The sequence below is a fragment of the Pocillopora damicornis genome, chromosome 12, assembly GCF_964200805.1.
Source record: "Pocillopora damicornis chromosome 12, jaPocDami1.2, whole genome shotgun sequence".
NCBI lineage: Eukaryota > Metazoa > Cnidaria > Anthozoa > Scleractinia > Pocilloporidae > Pocillopora > Pocillopora damicornis.
The window spans coordinates 1,534,636-1,554,487 of record NC_142681.1 but is presented as its reverse complement, the minus strand read 5'-3'; the positions used below and the strand labels follow the sequence as shown (position 1 = coordinate 1,554,487).

The 19,852-nt window shown below is 35.0% G+C and overlaps 2 protein-coding genes across 4 annotated transcripts in view; one reads left to right on the top strand and one right to left on the bottom strand.

Annotated features, from left to right (window-relative positions):
* Positions 1 to 45: 45 nt before the first annotated feature.
* On the bottom strand, positions 46 to 5,824 carry LOC113676692 (uncharacterized). 2 transcript variants are annotated; one of them, XM_089190580.1, is made up of 9 exons: positions 5,581 to 5,824; positions 5,392 to 5,442; positions 4,546 to 4,628; positions 4,437 to 4,467; positions 3,840 to 4,102; positions 3,225 to 3,301; positions 2,381 to 2,574; positions 1,706 to 1,848; positions 46 to 1,486 (listed from the first exon to the last, which is right to left on the bottom strand). In XM_089190580.1, exons 1-9 carry the CDS (start codon positions 5,749 to 5,751, stop codon positions 871 to 873), a joined length of 1,629 nt encoding a protein of 542 aa, XP_089046706.1. In that variant the 5' UTR covers positions 5,752 to 5,824; the 3' UTR covers positions 46 to 870. The 2 variants fall into 2 exon arrangements, with proteins under 2 accessions (XP_089046706.1, XP_027049182.2); XM_027193381.2 differs by having other exon boundaries at positions 4,437 to 4,628; positions 5,581 to 5,823.
* A 146-nt stretch (positions 5,825 to 5,970) lies between these two features.
* The window catches only part of LOC113676681 (heterogeneous nuclear ribonucleoprotein L-like), a 26,281-nt gene continuing 12,399 nt past the window's right edge, over positions 5,971 to 19,852 (top strand). Inside the window, exons 1-6 of one of the 2 annotated variants that reach the window (XM_089190578.1) lie at positions 5,971 to 6,349; positions 9,714 to 9,909; positions 15,871 to 15,919; positions 17,500 to 17,538; positions 17,940 to 18,007; positions 18,979 to 19,075. In XM_089190578.1, coding sequence (XP_089046704.1) covers positions 6,007 to 6,349; positions 9,714 to 9,909; positions 15,871 to 15,919; positions 17,500 to 17,538; positions 17,940 to 18,007; positions 18,979 to 19,075 — 792 coding nt within the window. In that variant the 5' untranslated portion in view covers positions 5,971 to 6,006. Of the gene's footprint in view, positions 6,356 to 9,713; positions 9,910 to 15,870; positions 15,920 to 17,499; positions 17,539 to 17,939; positions 18,008 to 18,978; positions 19,076 to 19,852 lie in introns of both variants that reach the window. The other variant, XM_089190577.1, reaches the window with a different exon arrangement.

The following is a 19,852-nucleotide window of genomic DNA, read 5'->3' as shown; positions in this document are numbered from 1 at the left end:
CCTGTGGTGCTTATGAGGAGAATTTGTCAACAGTCCAGAGCTTCTTGAGTTAGTATTCATTTCCTTTATTCTCATGACCTTAATGTTTGATTCAGGGGTGATATTGTGAGGAGAAATTAGATGCTAGTCACTTAGGATTCAAAATATCCTTTACTGTAACACTACCTCTCCCTATGAAGGAGTACAACTGAGTGCTGGCCAATCTCAGTTAACCTCATGAGAGGATAACCTGTAATGGACTACTGCAGCATTCTCTCCTCCTTCCCTCCCTCCCCACCTTGCACAAAAACCTTAAAATAAAAACACTGGTTTCAGTAATACTGCTTTTGGAAGATGGTTATACTGTAATATTGTAATACATTTGGGTAGCATTTCATTTCAAAACATCCTTGTATCTGAAACTCTATGTTGGTTTCCTCCCTAATTATGGTAGCTGCTTTTTTAACCAAGGAAATGCAGCACATCTTCAAATATCATTGATCCTAAGCAATAATTCAAAGGAAAAGCAATAATACACAGATTTGTTCAAGTTCAAAGCCTTGATGCATTACTGTGTTGTGATCTTGTTACATATCTTACATATTATCAAAATAGTAGAATTTTTGATAATAACCTTTGAACATAAAGTCTTTAATTTAGTTTACTTACTTATCTCTTCCAGAGAGAAACATAAAATTGGCGGAAGTAGCTTTTAATGAGCAAATTGTTAACATAAAGGAAAGAAGTACTTCAAAATATGAGTTTTGGAAAATGTATTGTATGATCAATGATGTTCATTAGTAATTTTTTTTATTGCTTTAATAATAGGACACCCATAATGAGAGCTGTTAACTTGAAGATTTTTTCTGTATAAACAAAACTTGCATTCAATCAATCACTGTCACTGCTGAGCAATAGCACCCTCCTTGGTTTTTTCCTCTTCTTAATAGCAGGAGAGATAGTAGCCTTGATAGGACTCTTCTGTCGTGATTTAGCCTCTGTTCTTCCACGAGTACGACATGTATCACTCTGAGAGTCAGTAATTTTATGTCCATATTGTGTCTGAATTTGTGAATGTGGAGGATTATTAGTAATAACATCCATGTTATCAAATGATGTACCAGGAGACCTGTGTTTCCTTCTGGTGAATATTGATCGTTTTTCATTTGGTTGAGGAGTGGGGTGTACAAATATAACATCTGAATAATCTTCTTCATCGACAGAGTTGATTTTGCCTCTATCATCATGTGTCACACTGGATACTGGCATTAAAGCAGAAGGGATAGATTCCTGTTGTTGTGCCCATCTGGAGTATAACTTGTTGATCTTAGGTTTGATCTTAGGTTTCCTTTCCTGCCAGCTATGCACAGAAGTCTTTATTTTTTTTCCTTTGTTGATTCGATCAATCAAAAGTTCATCCTCAGAAGCACTGCTTCTGTCATACACCTCACCATAATTTGAGTTATCTTCATTTTTGGTGGCTTTCTTTCCTTTGTAAGTCCTTTTCCTGCATGATTAAAATTCAAATGAATTTCAGAATATGCAAATAGTTATTACTAGTTAATAATAAATATCTCATGACTTTTCATGTACACATACATATCAGCTCAACAAAACGTGTTTGAAATTGCCCTTTTCTTGAGAATTTATCCTTCAGAATAGTTCTCACAGAGCCATTTTTTACAGATTTTGAGTGAGGATATATTGTAATCAATCTTTGCCTTACTTAGGAGTCCTTAGATTAGTTGACAATGAAGACAAAGGAAGCAGTTCTCCATTTTTCGAAGCCATGCTGATCCAGCCATCCATAGAACACTGGCCGGGTTCTCCATGACTTAAAGATGTCCTTTCATTCCTAGTTGTAGACTGCTGTTGAACAAAATAAAATGGAATTAAAGTTATTGGCACATTTTCAAATCATGGTTACACCACCTTTTAGCACCCAACAAAATGTATCAAATTCAACATTTGGGTTAGTACTTTTGCGAAAAAAAGGACAATTGAAAGAAAAAATACAACGATAAATCCTCCTCATCCACCTGTATTGCATATTATTAAGTCAGTTCATGTAAGATAATGTTACTGAGAACAAAACTAGCCACTAAAGATATTACATGCAAAGGTGTCTATTTAGTCTAACTACCCGAGGTAAGATTATGAGAAGTCAGTCAATTGATAATTACAGCAGAGTCACACTTTAGGTAGTAATATTTCAAGTAGATAGATGCTTATGACTGACTATCAAGATCACTGGCCTGTATGTCTATTCTCATTACCTGTGTTTGTTTGGAGAGAAGTTGTGTTAATTTGGTTATAAAGCTTCTGGGATTTAAAGACTTAAGTTTGCCTTTGGACGTTCACTATTTTGAGAAAACAAACATTGCAACAGTACTGTCCTAACCTGTCTTTTCCTTTTACCATTGCTACTTTTCTGCTTGCAGCCTTTGTGTTTCTTAGGGGTTTTTGATCTGGACTTCCTTAAGGCTCTTGTTCTCTTGGAACAGCATTCCTTTGCTTTCACCTTGTCTGACTTGCCTTTAGTCCTTGAATTGTTTCCAATATTGCCAAATGGTACCCAGTCACTGTTCAGCTCATCTAACCAAAGAGTAAAATTTTTATAGTACCAACAAATCACTAAATAAAACATGATATAAAATGCTTTAAGATAATGGTTGTAATCGATGGCTAGAAACAAATGTAGTTGCAGTAAAGAAACCCTTATAAACATGAAGAAGTGACATGAAAAAAGGATCCTAGCAAAACTTCTGAGACTGAAATCTTAAAGTCTGAAAATATTTTTTTACAAACACGAAAATGTGATGATTCTAATGTATTTAAACTTGGCAATCATTGTTTGTGACATGTAATGGATCAAAAATGAAAAACTTCCCCTCTTCTAGTGAGGGTGAGGAGCTCATCAAGAATGAGACCATCTTCCTCTCTCTATCTCCAGACAGGACTCAATTTAGATATTGTTGACCCTGGTGGCAGGCAGGATTATTTCTATGTATGAACGCTATATGGCCTAACTAGCCCATTTTTTTCTGAAGCTTGGTTAGGAGACCGCCTGATGATGGGTAGGGTTCTAAACCTCAGGGGGATACAGTTTTTTTTTTCTTTATCTGTCATATCCTAAAGACAACTTTGATATCACAAAAGGGAAGCCCTAATAGAGTTGAAGAATCTTTAGAGGAGACTATAGTGAAGACCATATTTCATACTACTTACTTTGGCTGTGCACTTACCTGGTGAATCATCACTGCTAACTATAAAACTTCCAAGACTTGCTTGGGATGAGCATGCATCTTCAATTTTGGGAAAACTTAAGATTTAAGAATTATTTTGAACAATTAGGTATACTATGACACTAGTTCTGATAAAATAACAAAATTACATAAAAAAAATAAATTTCTAACAGTATGGATGGTTAGGTGGAGAACAGTGTTCTCCCTTATTTTAAGCATGACAAGTAAAATAAATTTTCAAACTGGTAAAGCAATCCTTTTACAAGTCGAATTTTCAAGAATTCCAAGCAATTTTAAATGGTTATAAGAGGTACTAAAGGCAGTAAATGTTACCGGTTACTGCTTGAAAAGGAGAACACTGGAAAATCATACCAGCTTCTTGTCATGGAACTATAAAATACCATATCTATTTTTTTATTCATTAAAAAAATGCATTTTGAATAAAAAAAAAGTGTAAAAAGGAACCCCTTCATAAATTTCAAAACAATCTTACAGGTAATTTCAAAAGTATAACAACAATTATCAAGGTCTAACAAAGTTTAATGCTGTGAACTCTTTACCTAAAGAGTAGCAGCTTTTTTGTAAGTCTCAAACAAATATACTCTAATTTAATACCTGTTATTAATGTTACTTGTATTTCTTGAAGATCTTGTTCTTGGATCATGCCTGTTTCGGAACTGATATGGGCTGGTTCTTTCTATAAATGGACTTATGCCATTGCTTTCTTCAGAATCAGTACTGTGATATGCTGTAAACAGGGGCTCATCATCATCGTTGTCATCATTTATAAAGGAATCTTCAAGGTCATACTCATTAAGATGCAGCTGGCTTGAAGCACATATGTGACTTCCTCCTGAACTCTCTAGATTGGTATTCATCTTAGAGTCACAAATGAAGAGTTATTTAATTAATCTATTCAAATGTTTCATAAATAGAAAGTCTACTTTGTTACCTTAATAATATTTCACATTGGAACTCTAAAAAAGTTGAAGTTTAAAATTTGAAATCCAAATTTCACAGTAATCACTGTTTCAAAATAAATTTGTTTAATTTTGTGGCATAACAGATATTGTGAGATAAAGAAAACTAAATCAATTCCATCACTTAAAATTTAAAATGTCATCTACAGGCAATTAGGAGAAAACATCTGTCAAATCAAGCAAATGACAGAGTGAAGTGTCAGTTTCTCTTCAAGGTATCAAGTTTTCAAACCTGTTGCCTGGATTGTCTTGTCCAAGGGTTACTGTAGTGAGAAGAAGGCTCATAATCATCATCAAAATCATCCAAATCAAATGCACCAAATACATCTTCCTCTACTAACTCATCATCATCATTCCAAACTCTCTGATCCTTGTCTCCTACACGGACCTTTGTTGGTGGGGATCTGAAAGGGCTCAGATGAACCTGAAATGCATAATGAAACACTTTGGTGTGAGGCAATTTCTAGTAGATCTTATTTTTAACAGTTAACTACAAACACACTTGAGGAATTATGTCTAACTATAGCTGTGGTAACAAAAAGGAGGTTAGCTTAAACCTCAAAAAAAACCTTGCACTTGAAAAATCCAGTAATTTTTTTTCATTATGAATACATTCAGAAGCAAGAGGACACTTCTAGCATCTGCTTGCTTTAAAACTCATTTAATATACATAAGCTTTTTGGCTTGGGATTAATTTTCCATCCCATTTTAATTGGCAACAAAAAGGAAAGTGTTTAAAAGCATGCACTTACAACAGGCAACGGCTTTGACCACCAATAATCACGGCAATCTTAATTCCACGTCAAAGTAAAATACTAAAGTCGAGATGTTAATGGCTTTTGAAGTAAAACTGACTTAAAGGTATTCCCACTAATTAACTATATGCTTTCATTTCAATCATTCCCTGTGGGTAACACCTGCATCGGCCCACATCTGTTACATATCTTAAATCGCTTCTTCGACACGTTCGTCACCAGTGTTAAATCATCAATAACTACCTCGTAAGCACAAGAAACAAAATTCTTTAGCAAATTTACATGCCGCGAGCTTAAAACGATCTAGAAGATCCGATACAATTTAAGTTGTTTGCTCCTGAATCAGAATAACTTCACCACTGTGTACGATCTTGATAGAACAAACATTTATTTTTAATTGAATCATGATTTTTGCATGTTTGGTGGTATTACCTTTGTTATGCATCGAAATCGGGCCTTGCATATCGGACAGGTATTTGTGTTCTAGAAATAAAAACATGCTCGGCGTTAGCGAAAGCTTAAATAATTGATTTGCATTTATCCATGAATCCAATAAGTCAGATATCATTCTCCTGACATTTCAGAGCATCACGATGAATAAATTTGACAAAATGTCTAGACCTCTGACCACTCCAATATGCATGGGAAACAGAACCAGTGATTACAAACGCTTAATTTTCCGCGACAGATAACTTTTTCCAAACAAATTATACAGTTAGACGGCTCATCAGTGTGTTTGGAATCTCTATTTGTAGTTTCCGCGTTTTTCCGGGCCTTCGAAGGACGAGACATGTCCTTTATGATTGTTTTTGAATCAGCCTGATGAATCTGTCTTTTCAAAATGGCGCGTTTTTTATCCGAGCAAAATGTCTGGCTACTGCCTCCATTAATTAGTACCTCTCATTGGTTAATATTCTCGCGCAATTTTAAGCCAATCACAATTGTTGTAACACACAGATGTGCGGGCCTGGAACGAGACATTTTTGTTGTTATTATCCGCTGACTCGAGTAATCGTAGTTATTAGAAGGAAACTTTTCAGTGAAAACATGGCTGACATTGGAGCTATGATAGCGACTCCAGGAATCGAAAGCCCGAACAAGCGGGCGAAAATGGATAGTGGACTAACAGCAACTAACTTTGATGAATCTAAGTTCGCTAGATATTACAGAACGGACACAGTGAGTTCTCCCGTAAGCTCACATTCCGGACCAGTTGTCAGTGATACATCAGCATATTATTCATACCCCTACACGTACTCGAATTCTTTCTCATCATACACGTATCCTTGTGGACAAACAGACGCAGCAGCTTTGTACACATATCCCGCATCTTATGGCATTCCTTACACCGCACTGAATGGCTTCAGCACAGAATATTCCTCGACGTCAGGTAGCGGTATGCGACTTTCCTTTTAGCTTTTGCGCTTCTGATATCGCTTAATGCGTTACTCGAGAAGTCATAAATATTTCAGATGGCGTACTCAGTTTCATCGTAAAAGGAGGGTAATCTGTTTTGTAGCGTCATTTTGGCGGCCGAACACATAGGCTTTTAGGCACAAGAATGAATTCGTGAGAGGAAATTAGCTCTGTAATGTGTTCTTGAGTAAGGGCGTGCACGAGAAGAGTTTAATGTTCTTAGGACACTATTACCTTTGAGCGCGTCTGCTTCTCCTAGTCTGTTGTCTTAATACTGTTGTTAAACTTTGAAATTCATCTATTTTTAAATGAATGTCACGTTTAGTCAATAAACTATGAATGCTGTACCGCTTGGGCTAAAAAACAAGTAAAAGCTTGCTCTGGGACCCGGCGCATTCGAACCTTTAGCGGTGCGTGTTTCATTCGTGAGGAAATGTCACTATTGAAGGCTGTTACTGTGCCTTGTCATTTATTACGGACTCAATGACCACGCTATGTCTGGCACGGCTTTTCCTGAAAGGTTGTAAGAAGGATATATTTCACTGATACGTGGATTGAAAACCAGCTGTACAACGAATCGTGGAATGCGTCTGTTTATTTTCTGATAATCTGCTTTAGTCAAAAGAAATCGCAGATCGCCTGATGTGTGAATTGTACATGGTAGACTTCTTTAGCCTTGCTGATATGAATGGAAATGTTAATGAGCGAGCTTTAAAGCAATATCGTGTTTACTTTCATGCAGAAGTCGTGGAGGCTTTTCTCGCTGAGTAATCGGGGTTTTTAATCTACTAGTATAAATTTACGGGCCGCTGTTCTGGCTCGTAAGCTCTGCAACTCTACCTTTTTCCACGGCGTCCTGATAACCGTTATTTTTCTCTGTTGACAATGCTGTTTCTTTTCTTGTTACTTTGATTAAAATATAAAGGAAATCCACTTCTATAGCCATTGAATACAATTATTGCTCGAGCAGATAATTGTTAGCACTTGTGTTTTCGTTTCTAAGTCCGTAGAAGACAACAGCTAAAGCGTGAAATTATTGGTTAACTATGTCCGGCTAGGAATAATAAAACTCTTCGATCCACATCGACGAGTGTATATTTGGAATATAGGCCTGGAATGTGCATGTACTTGAATTCATGAATATGGAAATTATTTAAATCGTGAATGGAAAGAGATTTACTACAATGTCTTATCTTCACTTCTGTTATGGCTCCGAAATACCACATCAATATGAATTGACTTTGATTAGAGACTTTTTAAAAAAATCTATCCTGCTTGTGTGTTAAATGGTTGATTCTGCCTCCCTTTTTTTTTTTTTTTTTTTTAAATAATCCTACTGAAAAATCAAAATTCAGCGGTTAAAGGGTGTTTTAATTTTTTCTCTAGAAGAAAATTATTTTGTTTTTTACCTTGAATGACTTCTGGTAATCAAAACACATGCATAAGTATTCTTGAAATGGTTTTGTTAATTAAGGACTCTGCGATGAGATAAAGGGAAATATTGGGCACTTCCCCAGAGAACCTAGATGTTGTGTCTTGTTCCTCTCTAAGAATGTCTTTGAACACTTGCTTTTGGCCTTTCAATTAGACCTTTCCTAAACCTAATTTCTTTTTTTGTTTTGTTTTCCTTCCTTTTTTTTTTTTTGGTGAACCAGTAAGCACCATTGCTTGTTATCAGTCTTTTGCAAAGAGGTACATTTTTTTTTAGTCAGGTAATATTTCCTTATATTTAATCCACAATATAGTTTTGACCACAAGGAATGCATTCTGAAAACAATGTTGTATTGAAATAAGAAGGGAAGATTTCCTTTAAGATGATACATAATTAAGCTTGGTGCTAACACTACTGCAGTCATTCAGTCTAAAGAAAAGCTTGCTGTGTATAGGATGCTGGGACAAATGGCATTACTTAATCATCAGAATCCTTCAACCAATAGAAAGTCTGTTTATTTCAGACTGTTCTAAATTTGCATTTGTCTCAGACTTTCATTTGTTCAGAAATGTTATTTGCTTATGCTTCTACCATAGAAAATCAATATTCTGTCATTTAGAAGGATCTATTAGGTAAACTTAAAAATGCAGTTGTACTCTCAGTAATTATGGCCCCCTGGTTAGAAATAGTGAACAAGAGAAAGTGAAATTATTCACATTTGTCATGGTCCATGGTTAAATGGCCTTTAATTCTTCCAACTTATCTAGAACCAACGTTTTCGTCAAGACCATCAATAAAATTTGTGACAGCCCATTATATAGCATTTGACTTGGGAAGTTGGCTCCTTTAGTGAATAGTGCAGGTGTTACCAATTTTGTTCAATTATTTTTATCACAATTTTTTTTGTATACTATTTGGCCATTACTTTGAATTTCTTTTAGTCTTTTACGTAATGAAGAACATGTTTAAGGGGAATATACATTCTATACTTGCTGCAAATCTGCTAGAATTATATATCCAGTGTATAATTTTATTATTATTATTATTTTCATCTCTCATACCTAGTACATAATTTTTTATGTAAGACCTCATAAAAAATTATTTCTAATATCCAGTCTTCTGACATGTATCTGAATTCTAAATTAAAAGGAAGCTGTATGTGACTGGTGTCTGCTCTAGACACTTTGCAAATGTGCCAGTTAAAAAAAAAGAAGTGCAAGTTATGTCTTAATTTTGCTTTCAAGACATATCATTATTCAGACAAAACTTTGGCTGTAAAAATTGATTGCTTTTTGAGCAGATGTTTCTAAAGCACTGGTTTGATTTGTAGCTCTGTGATTGTTCATGTGCCCATTCAACTTCCATTTATTGGATAGAAATGAATACTTAGTGATTTTATATTTAAGTGCCAAATGCTTGCCTCAGGCAGAAAAATGTTTTTTAGGTAAAAGTGGATTTTTTCTTTAGTGTGTACAGTACTTAAATTTTAATGTTCTCGAGTAGCCTGCAGAGAATCTAGATGCTTTATACAGCTGTATGCTTGTTGTGGTGGTTTCTGCCAAAATTACAATGCAAGTCATCAGATCTATAGAATATTATGAAAACCAGAAATACACCTGATTACAAAATCCTGTTATTCAGAAATATTGTTGACTCTTTCTCAGAAAAAAAAAGCTTACTGCTTAGTCTTCTTTTCAGAAATAACAAGTTGTCAACAGATATGTCTTGTTCTTGATCAGTGTGAAGACTTTTTCATCTCACTGTACTGCTTACTTAGTAATTACAGATTTGTGGGGATTCATCCACACAGAAGGTTTGAGTGTGGCAAGCAAGATCTGTATGTATTTAGTTTTCATTATTTGAGCTCTTGGGTTCATAAATAATTATTGCACCTATTTCTTTTCAGACTATTCATTATCTCCAAGCTCATCTGTTTCTGCGCTGACATCAACTTCAAGTCTCAATATTCCACAGTCATTGACATTAAATTCTACGGCACATCACAATACACCTCCTTCGCGTGTTATTCACTGTAGAGCAGTTGCAGACGGTTGTAAAGAAACAGACTTGATAAACGTTCTTCAGCCATTTGGGAAAATTACGTAAGTACAAAGAGAATATTTTATCCAGTAGATGTTCTTTTTGTAGGAAGTTACTGACAAGGAATGTTTTCATGGTATAAAAGTGTTTCAAACTGATTATGATGCGGTGAAAATTACTTTTTGGCATTTTTCTATGAGTTTATTTTAATCATTGTTCATTACAATTGTTTAATCAAAGTTTGGGTTGTAATCCACTGAATATTTCTGCTTTTACTCCTGCTTATAGAAGGTAGTCTTTTTCAATGAAAAAGAAGTCATTGAATATGTCTTTAATTTATTGTGTTACTAATAATTCTTGAATTTCTTGCCTAGTAAAACATGTGTCTCCTCCTTTTGATTGCACAATACTTTCTTGATGTTACATTAAATGTCACCTTTTCATTTTCGTTCTAAATTTAGCTTTCAATAAGGGTTGCATGTTTTTTTCAAGTGAGGCGTCATATTAAAGTATATTTTGGCAAAATTGTGAAAGGTTTTGCTGATATATGGCATCAGGAATGGGAAATATTGTGCTATATAGCCATTTATGATGGGGAGATGGGAGGGGGGGTAAGGCGTTGTTATATTTCCAATCCCAAATAATGCTGCATGTTGGGTAAAGCTGGAAAAATGAATTGATCAAAAACATAAGTTGTAGGTTTCATTTGAAACCATGTTTGATATTACTTCAGTTTAGCACTTTTACTGCTGGAAAGCATTTCTTCAGCATTGAAATCATTCTCTTTGCCCTATTCATTACCAGTGGAAAGAAAATTGAGAGTTTGATATCCTTTTAAGGCTGAAAGCTGACAGAGGTCTGAATTTCTTGGAAAAAAAGGGTCAAAGATCAGACATTTTACACTTTTCTGAAAAAAAAAATTATTTGCCTTCTGCAGAAATGCATTTGACTCTTTAATTCTGATAAGCAATCTTACCTTTAACTCTATATATTATCCAACAAAAAGGGTTGAGTATGTACAAACTTACCAACTATCATGTTTTCTTGTGATGTAGTACCAAATTCTCAAGACATACTCACAAGGAAATTTGTTTGAGCTAGACAGGAGAATTGCTGTTTCTGGATAAGATCTTGGGAGTTAAAGGGTCATAGATTACTCATTCTCAGTCTAAATTTTTTGGATAGAATAATCTTGCAGCCTTAAAGAGTTTTCAGGTTGATTATTTGATAGTGTTTATTATGAATAGGTATTCTATGAAAAAGGACTGTTTCGTGTTTGATTCCAGTGTGCAACTAAATGAAATTTTGAAAAATCCGGAAATTCCTTGTCAAAGGCTTTAAAATAACAAGGGCTTGTTCAGGTAGCAAAAGATGAATTTTAATACCACATGGACCTTATTTGAACCAAAATGCCAATTTTCTGGGCTTTGCTGAAATGAGAACATAAATCACTTCTCATTTAGTTAAAGTTATAGGCATAATTTACTACTACCCTTCAGACTTCTGTCTCAAGATATAGTGCATGTAACTCCTTTTTTGTGCCAGATATATTTTTGAAATGGCACCAAATTGTCTTAAAAAATGTATTATGCCTTGCTTTTAAAATGTTTTGTCAGCTGCAAGCCTTTGGGTGAATGTGAGTTTTTCCTTTTGTTAATTGCTTGTAAAATGTAAAACTCTTCTGTTGTGTTTTGATCTCCTAAAGTTGCTTCCTCTCTGTCTGTTCATTCCATGGCATAGACCTATATTCTGAGTATTATAAGGAAAGTTTTTACAGCTAAAGGATAATCTAAAAAGCTTTTGAAGTGGTGTTGGTCTTTCTGAAAGCTTCATGTGTGTGTCATAGATTCAAAATAACAATCTTGAAATTAAAGTGAGGGAACATTTTCAACACATAGCTAAGAATAAGAATTCTGGCATTGCTCCAAGGAAGGCTTTAAATATCTGTCCCCAATGCTTGCTCTTCAAATAATTTCAGTCACGCTTCAAATAATTGATTGTATGCAGCTGTCTATTTCAGTGATAGCTGTTTTTTCTGCAACCAAAGTTCTAATCTTCTAAATACCTGGAATTGTCAGAAAATTACAAGAGGCAACTGACAGATCCTACTGGCTTTCTTATTTCACTACTCCTTGGAGATTAAAAACAGATCATTATCTCACTGTCAAGCCAGTATTTGCAGCTACAAGATTGTAGTTGGAATATTGTCAGTGGATTTTTATCAACTGGCAAGATCAAACATTTTCAAAATGTAGAAATTTCAAATCTTTGGCATTTATGCAAGATTCTTCCAGAATCTCAGTACATATGTATGTTTACTTTTTTCCCACACTAGGGCAGTTTTTTTTGCTCCAAAAGCTTGGATGTCAATCACCACTATAGTATAGCAGACTTAGTACTTTGATATTTGTTCTTCTGACCTTTGATATCAACAGAATATTATTGTAAGTGGCCATGCTGACCCAAGGAAAATTTAGTCGCTATATCATTATTTTGTCAGGTTTTAATGGCTGTAATACTTCAATCTATTTGAACTTTTTGTTATTATTGAAACTTTTGTTCATGCAGCATATGATTATTATAGTTTGTGAATTCAGTAACAGGATATGACATGCAGATGTTTTGTTGATTACAAGATAATGTACATACGTCATTTACATGTTCATTTGCACGTAAAAGGTCACGCCACTCCTTTGCATATGTTCAGACAGATGAAAATTTTTGCCATAATCAGAGTTGTAAACACAATGACTTAAAGAGTTAGCAATCAGATGTATTTAGACAGCCTTTAAACTTATTTTCCTCATCTTGGCAAATTTAAGGGTGGCATTTCGCCTTTACGTGTCTTGTTCTTCGTGCCTTTTCAAGTACACCTTAATTTCTAGTATAGTGTAACTTAATGCCTAACACTGAATGTAAATCTGTAGTAGGAGTACTTTAGACACTGCTGTTCTCTGTTGTGATGTGAGAAGTTCAATTGTGTATTTATTTTTCAATTCGTATTTTGAATAGTAAACTTATCTCAATTAGGAAATTTGTTCAATGTGGAGATGTTACATTGTTCTCTTCCATTGACCTTTCATGTTGTGTCCAAACAGGCGGCTTTGTTTTCTTTCATTTCAACCGGAAACCGTAAGGTGCTAGGGGGGATGATGTAATTGCCAATGCCTTGGAGAATGTCAGCTTTTGAGGATGGGTTTAAAATAATCTCCAAGTTATCTTTGATTAGCTGAAAGTGCTAGAACCGTCCACAATTAAAAACAGATCTACTAAATGACGTCTGATGCTTTGTTCTTTTATGTATACATGGAGCTTCTCTTTGTCTGCACATGGCAGTTTTAAATGTGTTCCTTTTTCTCACCCAGGAACATGTTCCTGAGAATAAAGTACTAATGGACTCGCTAATTAGTCTGACATACTTTAAAATTGTGGCTATCATGTTGTTGTATTAGCTGAGAGTGGGTGAATTTATGTGGTATGTGCACCCACTGCTTATGAATTTTGGAAGAGACAAAACAAATTTGACAAGGCAAAGGTCAAGTTCTATTTTCTACTCATATTTTTGGGGTTGATGTAAGATCCAACTTAATTTAAAAGGTATTTGTACAGGATTATTTTTGTCTGAAATTGGTTGTTTTCTGTTAATGAGAATATTTCCGTTGTGGCGCTGGGTTAAAAGCTTAGTAATTAGCAACTGTAGTTAATCACATTGTACAGGAGCCTCCTGCAGTAAAGATTGCTCATTATATACAATTAAGCATAAAGTCCAAGGATTCTGGAGTAACAATATATATTCTTTCAATAACTTGTTACCATTCTAAAGAAATGGCAGAGGAGAAGAATGCTCCCATACTTGCATATTCAGCATAAGAAGGACTCTCTTTTAGTAACAAAGTTGAAGGAAACTAATCTCTGTGTCTGAAAAAGTAATGGCTCAGCACACTGAAATTTAGCAGTTGAATTTTGTGAATTAGTAGGTAGAGAATGATTAGATCTCCAATGTCCATTACAAACACCTCGCCTCCCTGCCAAAATTACAACTTACATTATTTGCCTCTTCCCTGTCTGACCACAAGAGTGTCAATAAAAGCTGGTTGTTTGTAGTCAACTGCTCTACAAGGCCCACTTGAAAAATTTTGAATTGGTACTCCCAAACTTCATAACTGGCATAACTGGAATTTTTTCACATAAAAATTATGGAGGTCAAGGATTGATTCAAATAATACTTTTAGTGACTGCCTGTAAGAGCTCACATTTGACCATTACTGTCAGGTAAAAGTTTATACCCTAAATGTCCTTAAAACTTTTTTCCTGAGTGAAAAAGACAAAATGCCCTACAGCATTAATTGTGCAACTTCCACTATACATAATTGTCTACTTAATGTTCATCACATGGTGTCAAGGCATGGTATCTGAACAATTAGTGGAGTGGACTCTGCTCTGAAGACAACTTGCGCCATGGCTGGGGTTTTCAAAACAAGCGTGGTGACTGTTGGAGTTCCGCCGGCTACGTGATAACATGTTGTCAGTTATTCTGGTCAAAATAATTACCTTTTAGCCCTTAGTGAACTATGCACAGTCACCTACTTTTTCAGAGTCTGAGGTCTAAAACAGTTTGAAACCCCTACATGGATTTAATAACAGGAAAAGTTACTTCACTCTTTGAGTAGATGACTTCATCTACTAACAGTGGCTGCCAACATATTGTTTGCAAAAGGCAGAGGATCACTTACAAGTTACAAATGTTACATCCAGGGTATAAATGAGCTCAGTAAAAGATATTTTAACTATTCTGAGTTTCAAAGAGAATGGGACCTTCAAGAGTTTGTTTCCTATCAATGGTACTGTATTTATTCAGTTTTGTGCCACCCCAGAATAACTACTGCATGTTAGAGCAATTCATTAACAAACATCATTGTAAAGGTTTGGAAAAATTTTATGAACACTTTGGGGCATAGTCCACAAAGAGATAGGAATAAAACCTAAGAGGACTATTATCATGTCTTACATAGATGATTCTCTCATCTCTGTAGGTGTGTCTCTTAATTAAGACAACCTTTATCTCCTAATTTTTGTGTCACAAGCAGAATTTGTTTGGTTGTGAACTTGGCAATTGGCCTCATAGTTTCTTGGAAAGTTGAACATTAGATCAACAGTTTTGTCCTCTCACAAGAGGAGACTTTTGGCTCTTGAGCCAGGAATCATTCCTAAAATTACACATGTAGATGCTGCTTACTCAGGACAAGATTCACCCCATGTATTTGGGTGGTTACTTATTTTGGGGAACATTTTATCTCCACATGAATTCCCTGAGGATTTTCTTTTTTCTTTGTCATACAACTTTTTAGGGTAAGAATCTTGTAGAAAGGAGTTTAGATTGAAACTGAAGTCAGGAACCATTTGGCTAAAAGCATTGGATAGTCATTAAACAAAGCCCTCACCTGAAACTAAAATGGCATGATGAAGAGAATTTCATTTTGATTCACAATTTCATTTCTGTTCGACAATCTCAATGTTGCCTGCAATATTGTGGTACTCATCATCCTCTTACTTTCTACATGTAAACTAAAACTACCTGTGGTCCATGATGTCTAGGCTTTTGAAATATTGTTCTGAGGCCAGGGGTGGGGAGCTTGAATGGTGATGTGGCTTTTTAAGTTGTGAGAGACTTAACAGTAATAAAGGAAGGAGAAAATGAGCCTATCCCCTTGACGCCTTGGATGATATTTGACAATTGTCATTTCTTACCACTTTAAATGTCCTTGTTTATAAGTTTTGTAGAATTAGGTCTGTTATCATTAGTCGAGAATAGTCTTGTTGGTTTGTCAATATGTTCACATCACTCTTTAAAGGGAAATTTGCATATGCACCCTTAACCCTAACCCTAACTGGTAACATCTAAGAATTCCTTTGAAGTGCTAAAATAGTTTTCTCTTTTAACCTCTACTCAATGCATTGCATTATCTAGTGATGCATATCATGTGACAATGCCTGATGTATATGTTTTTTCTTTTTCAATGCAGATATGTGACTTTATTGCCAAAAATTAGACAAGCATTGGTGGAATTTGAAGTAAGTTGGCAAAGCCAAGTAATACATAATTTAGATACTTATTAAAGGTAGTATACATTTAAATTAGGGTTCTCTGCCCCCTTTAAGGTAATGTAATGTTATGTTATGTTAAGGAATTTAATGTGCGACAAGTTTGATATTTACAACTATTCTGTTGATATGGTGAGAAGTACATGTAAATTCAAATGAGCAGTGAATTATTTCAATGTCCAATTTAAACTCACTTTCCTTTGTACAAATGAAACAAATTACCATTTTGGCATAAAAGCAACAGCACTGTTGCCAATGTATTTTTAAGTTAGGAAACTGAAATCTGCTATGTTTAGAATTGGTTGTGGACTGTTTTTAATCTGCCTAGACTGGCAATAAGATTGTGAGCATAGAATTTCCAAAGGTGGGACTGATAAAGAGGTTGAATCTCAGCAAGGAATTTTGTGTAAGTCCACTAAATCCATTTTGGTTTGTCAGCCATAAATGTGAAGACGTCTAAGAAACATTACTTCAGCATGTATTATGTAGATTTGATGTTGGGAAATTTTAACCACATTTTGACAAATCCATGCAGGTTTGCCAGCCTTAAATATCTAGACATCTTAAAAACCTTACTTAAGCATGTAGATCTGTATGTCTGGAATTTTTTCCACATTTTGAGTTCCTTGTGGTGGAAAAGCATGGATGAGGGTTGAAAAGTTTTCTTTCCTTTAAGTTATTGGTGGTTGAAATTTTCTAGGGCCAAGATGTATTTTTTATCAAATTTTATTGTTTTCTTCTAAATTTATTCAAAATTTTGGAACTAAGTTGTGAATATTAAGGCAGGTTTTGTTTGATAAATTTCTTTTCTTGTGAAAATCGGAGTACAACATGTTAAAAGGCACGACTACAGCAGTGAACAGAAGTCAAACAATAACAAAATAAGTTTTTATATTTACTCCATTTTGAACCACTTGCTCTTGCATTTAATTACATCCCCGGTTGATGGAGAAATCGCATGACTAAAACTGGCTTCCTGTTCATGACAAATGTACATACACCACACCTTGTAATTAAGCAACTTTGAGATTATGCAGGTAGGTATGTATCTTTACCTGCTGAATTTGACATTCTGCTATGTAAAATGTTCGTGTCTGGCACCAACCCAAGGATCTTCGATACCTGTCAAAAGATATTTCCTTTGTGAGCAGTCACTCCCAAGCCTTTTATAGCATTCGCCTTTCATATCATTTGTCATCGAGAGAAGCATCGAAAAGTGGCAATTACTTCAGATCTAAGTATATTTCTAGGTTTATTTTACGAGGAAAAATATTAAGCATTTTTCTTACTTGATAAGTAAAAAATTTATATCAATCAATTTTGGTAAAAAATAATATATATTTTGGTCAAAAAGTTTTCCAACCAGTTTGATTTTGTTCTCTTTCATTTAAAAACTGGATTATGAATTGAATAATGTACTTTTGGTTTGAACCACAAAATGCACACCTCAATGCCTAAATTTGTGGAGTTTGTGTGTGATTTTTAGGCGAAAGATGTTAGAGAAAGCTGCATGTAACAGCTCAAATATTTGTATTTCATTATTTCCACAGGATATTGATTCTGCTGTAGCTCTGGTTTCATTTTCGCAGGTGAGATGTATGTGATTGTGTACATTTTCAAGGAGGCAATTTAGCAATGTGCATTCTCGTTACATTAAAGCATTAGTAACTTGTGTCTCTAGGATTTAACTCTGGTAAAATGAGTGAGGTTGATGTACAAAAATGGAAAATGCCTTGCTATTACAGAAACTCAGTTTGACAGTCCGTAGAAAAAGACGCCCATATCTAGAAATGCCTTGTCTGATAGATTTATTGGAAACTTCTTTGAAAGATTGTGCAGATTGCAGGGGAAAAGTTTCTGCCCTGTGACAGTGTGTTGAAAGAAAGGAGTTGCTTGCAAGGATATGCTTTTCCCTGTGTGGTTGATTGATGTCAAAACATTTTGTTTGAATCAGAATAATTATAACTATGACTATCTCTTTCTTGTACAGTCAAATACACTCACTGTACTTGGTAGACAAATGTTCGTGAATTACTCCAAAAGTCAAGAAATAAAGAGGTAAATAGTAATTGTAATTATATATTTTTTAATCAAATGTTGGAACCTGTAATGTGTAAAATGGATAACAAAGAATCGTTTGTTACATTGTATCCAAAACATGAAACCAAAACACATTAGGGAAACTTTGCACCTTTCTCCTGTTGACTCAGTAGTCTCTATTTCCTTCAGTCCCATATTTTAAAGTTTTTTTCCTCAGGGATTGTAAAATTGGCTGTGTGCAACAGATGTAGCAGCTTAATGCTTAGGATGGTGGACTCTGGGTCAAAGGGTCCATGTGCGATATCTGGTCTGGTCACTGAGTTTTGTTCTTAGACAAGAGACATTACTCTATCAGCACCACTCTCCATCCACATGTACAAATGGGCACCAGTTAACTATCATCGAAGGCTGTGGAAATACAGGGGAAGGGGAGAAGGAGAGGGGTAGGGGAGTGGTAACTTGGGCTGGACGTGTACCTCATCTAGGGGTACTAGCAACACTTCTGACTGCTTCATGCAACAGAAATGGGGACAAGCTTAGGCTGGATGGGCCACTTGCAAAGACTTGACTTTTTTCCTCATAATCCTTTAACTCCCATGAGTGACCAAGACAGAATTTTGCCTTAAAATATCAACACAATATCAAGCAGACAATTGATGAGAATAAAGAAAAAATATTAATGAGGGAATTACAAGTTGACCCAATACAAATTCTCCAAACTAACATCACAAGAACTGTATGGTGGACAGTAAGGAGATTTTTTAATGAGATCTTGGGAGTTAAAGGGATAAACAGTGGCTGAATAGTGACCCTGGGCTTCCAACCTTAGATTGAGAGGTCTGGGTGTGGTCTGAACCTACAGCTCTAGTGTTTGGTTTTTCTGACACTGTTAAAATGTGCACTAAATCCTACTCAAACTGTGTTTAACCTTAGAAACTTTGTGTGCATATCATGCCTGTGACTAATCAAGAATCTCTTTCCTTTTGCAGGGATAAAGTTCTCAATGGTGAAAGTAATGGAGCCTCTTCAGAAGCTAGTAATATTCTCCTTCTCACAATAATCAATCCTTTACATCCAATCACAGTGGTAAGTGTCATAAAGATCCAAGAGAAAATCAAAATTGAAGATTGCAAAGTTTAAAAATTTTGGTGCATAGATTTTTCTTTAAGAATCATGAAATTGTTAGTAATTTAATGTCTTGTGGAATGTGTTGTTAGCATACATGCAAAAATGAAATTTTTTTTGTTTCAGGCATGCTAGAAGATCAGTTTTCCTTCATTATTATTTTCTAGACTTCATATATATTGGCAAGGTTACTTGTCTATAAATTAATGTAGTTAAGGAAACTAGTATGGGTAATCCATGCATATGTCTTTCTAATAGGCTAAATTCTGGTCAAACTTAACCATACTAACCTTTTGGGCTGATAAGGTTATATTCCTAGAGTAATATGATCTTCAAAATCAAAAAATATTTTAAGGCATTTACATATAAGAGCTCATAAACACCTTTTCTGCCCAGACATTCTGCATTCTCTGAAGGCTAGTGGCTTTTTATTTCAAGTATTTGACAAGAGAAGCTTAATATTGCATGGACTGTAGTCTGTCAAGCTCACGTAGCATGGTTCTAACTTTATATGTCTTTGAAACAAAACATAAATTTCACCAATAATGTTGGTATTCTTTTGGCAGTACAATTCATGGAAACAGAAAGTTTAAATTTTGCTACAAATGGACGCTACACTAAGCACAAAATAACCATTAAATTTTTCTCATTTTTGCATGAAACATTTAGAGTGGATAAAGTGGCTTTGTGCCTATGTCTTCTGGTGCAGAGATAGTGGTGTGATTTTCTTTACTGGCT

Excerpts from the sequence above, each read along its gene's own strand:
- LOC113676692 (XM_027193381.2), bottom strand. The coding sequence starts at position 5,751 with ATGTCTCGTCCTTCGAAGGCCCGGAAAAACGCGGAAACTACAAATAGA. Across the intron at positions 1,849-2,380 it reads ATGGTAAAAGGAAAAGACAG|CAGTCTACAACTAGGAATGA; the intron begins GTTAGGACAGTA and ends TTTGTTCAACAG. Across the intron at positions 1,487-1,705 it reads ACTAATCTAAGGACTCCTAA|GAAAAGGACTTACAAAGGAA; the intron begins GTAAGGCAAAGA and ends TTAATCATGCAG.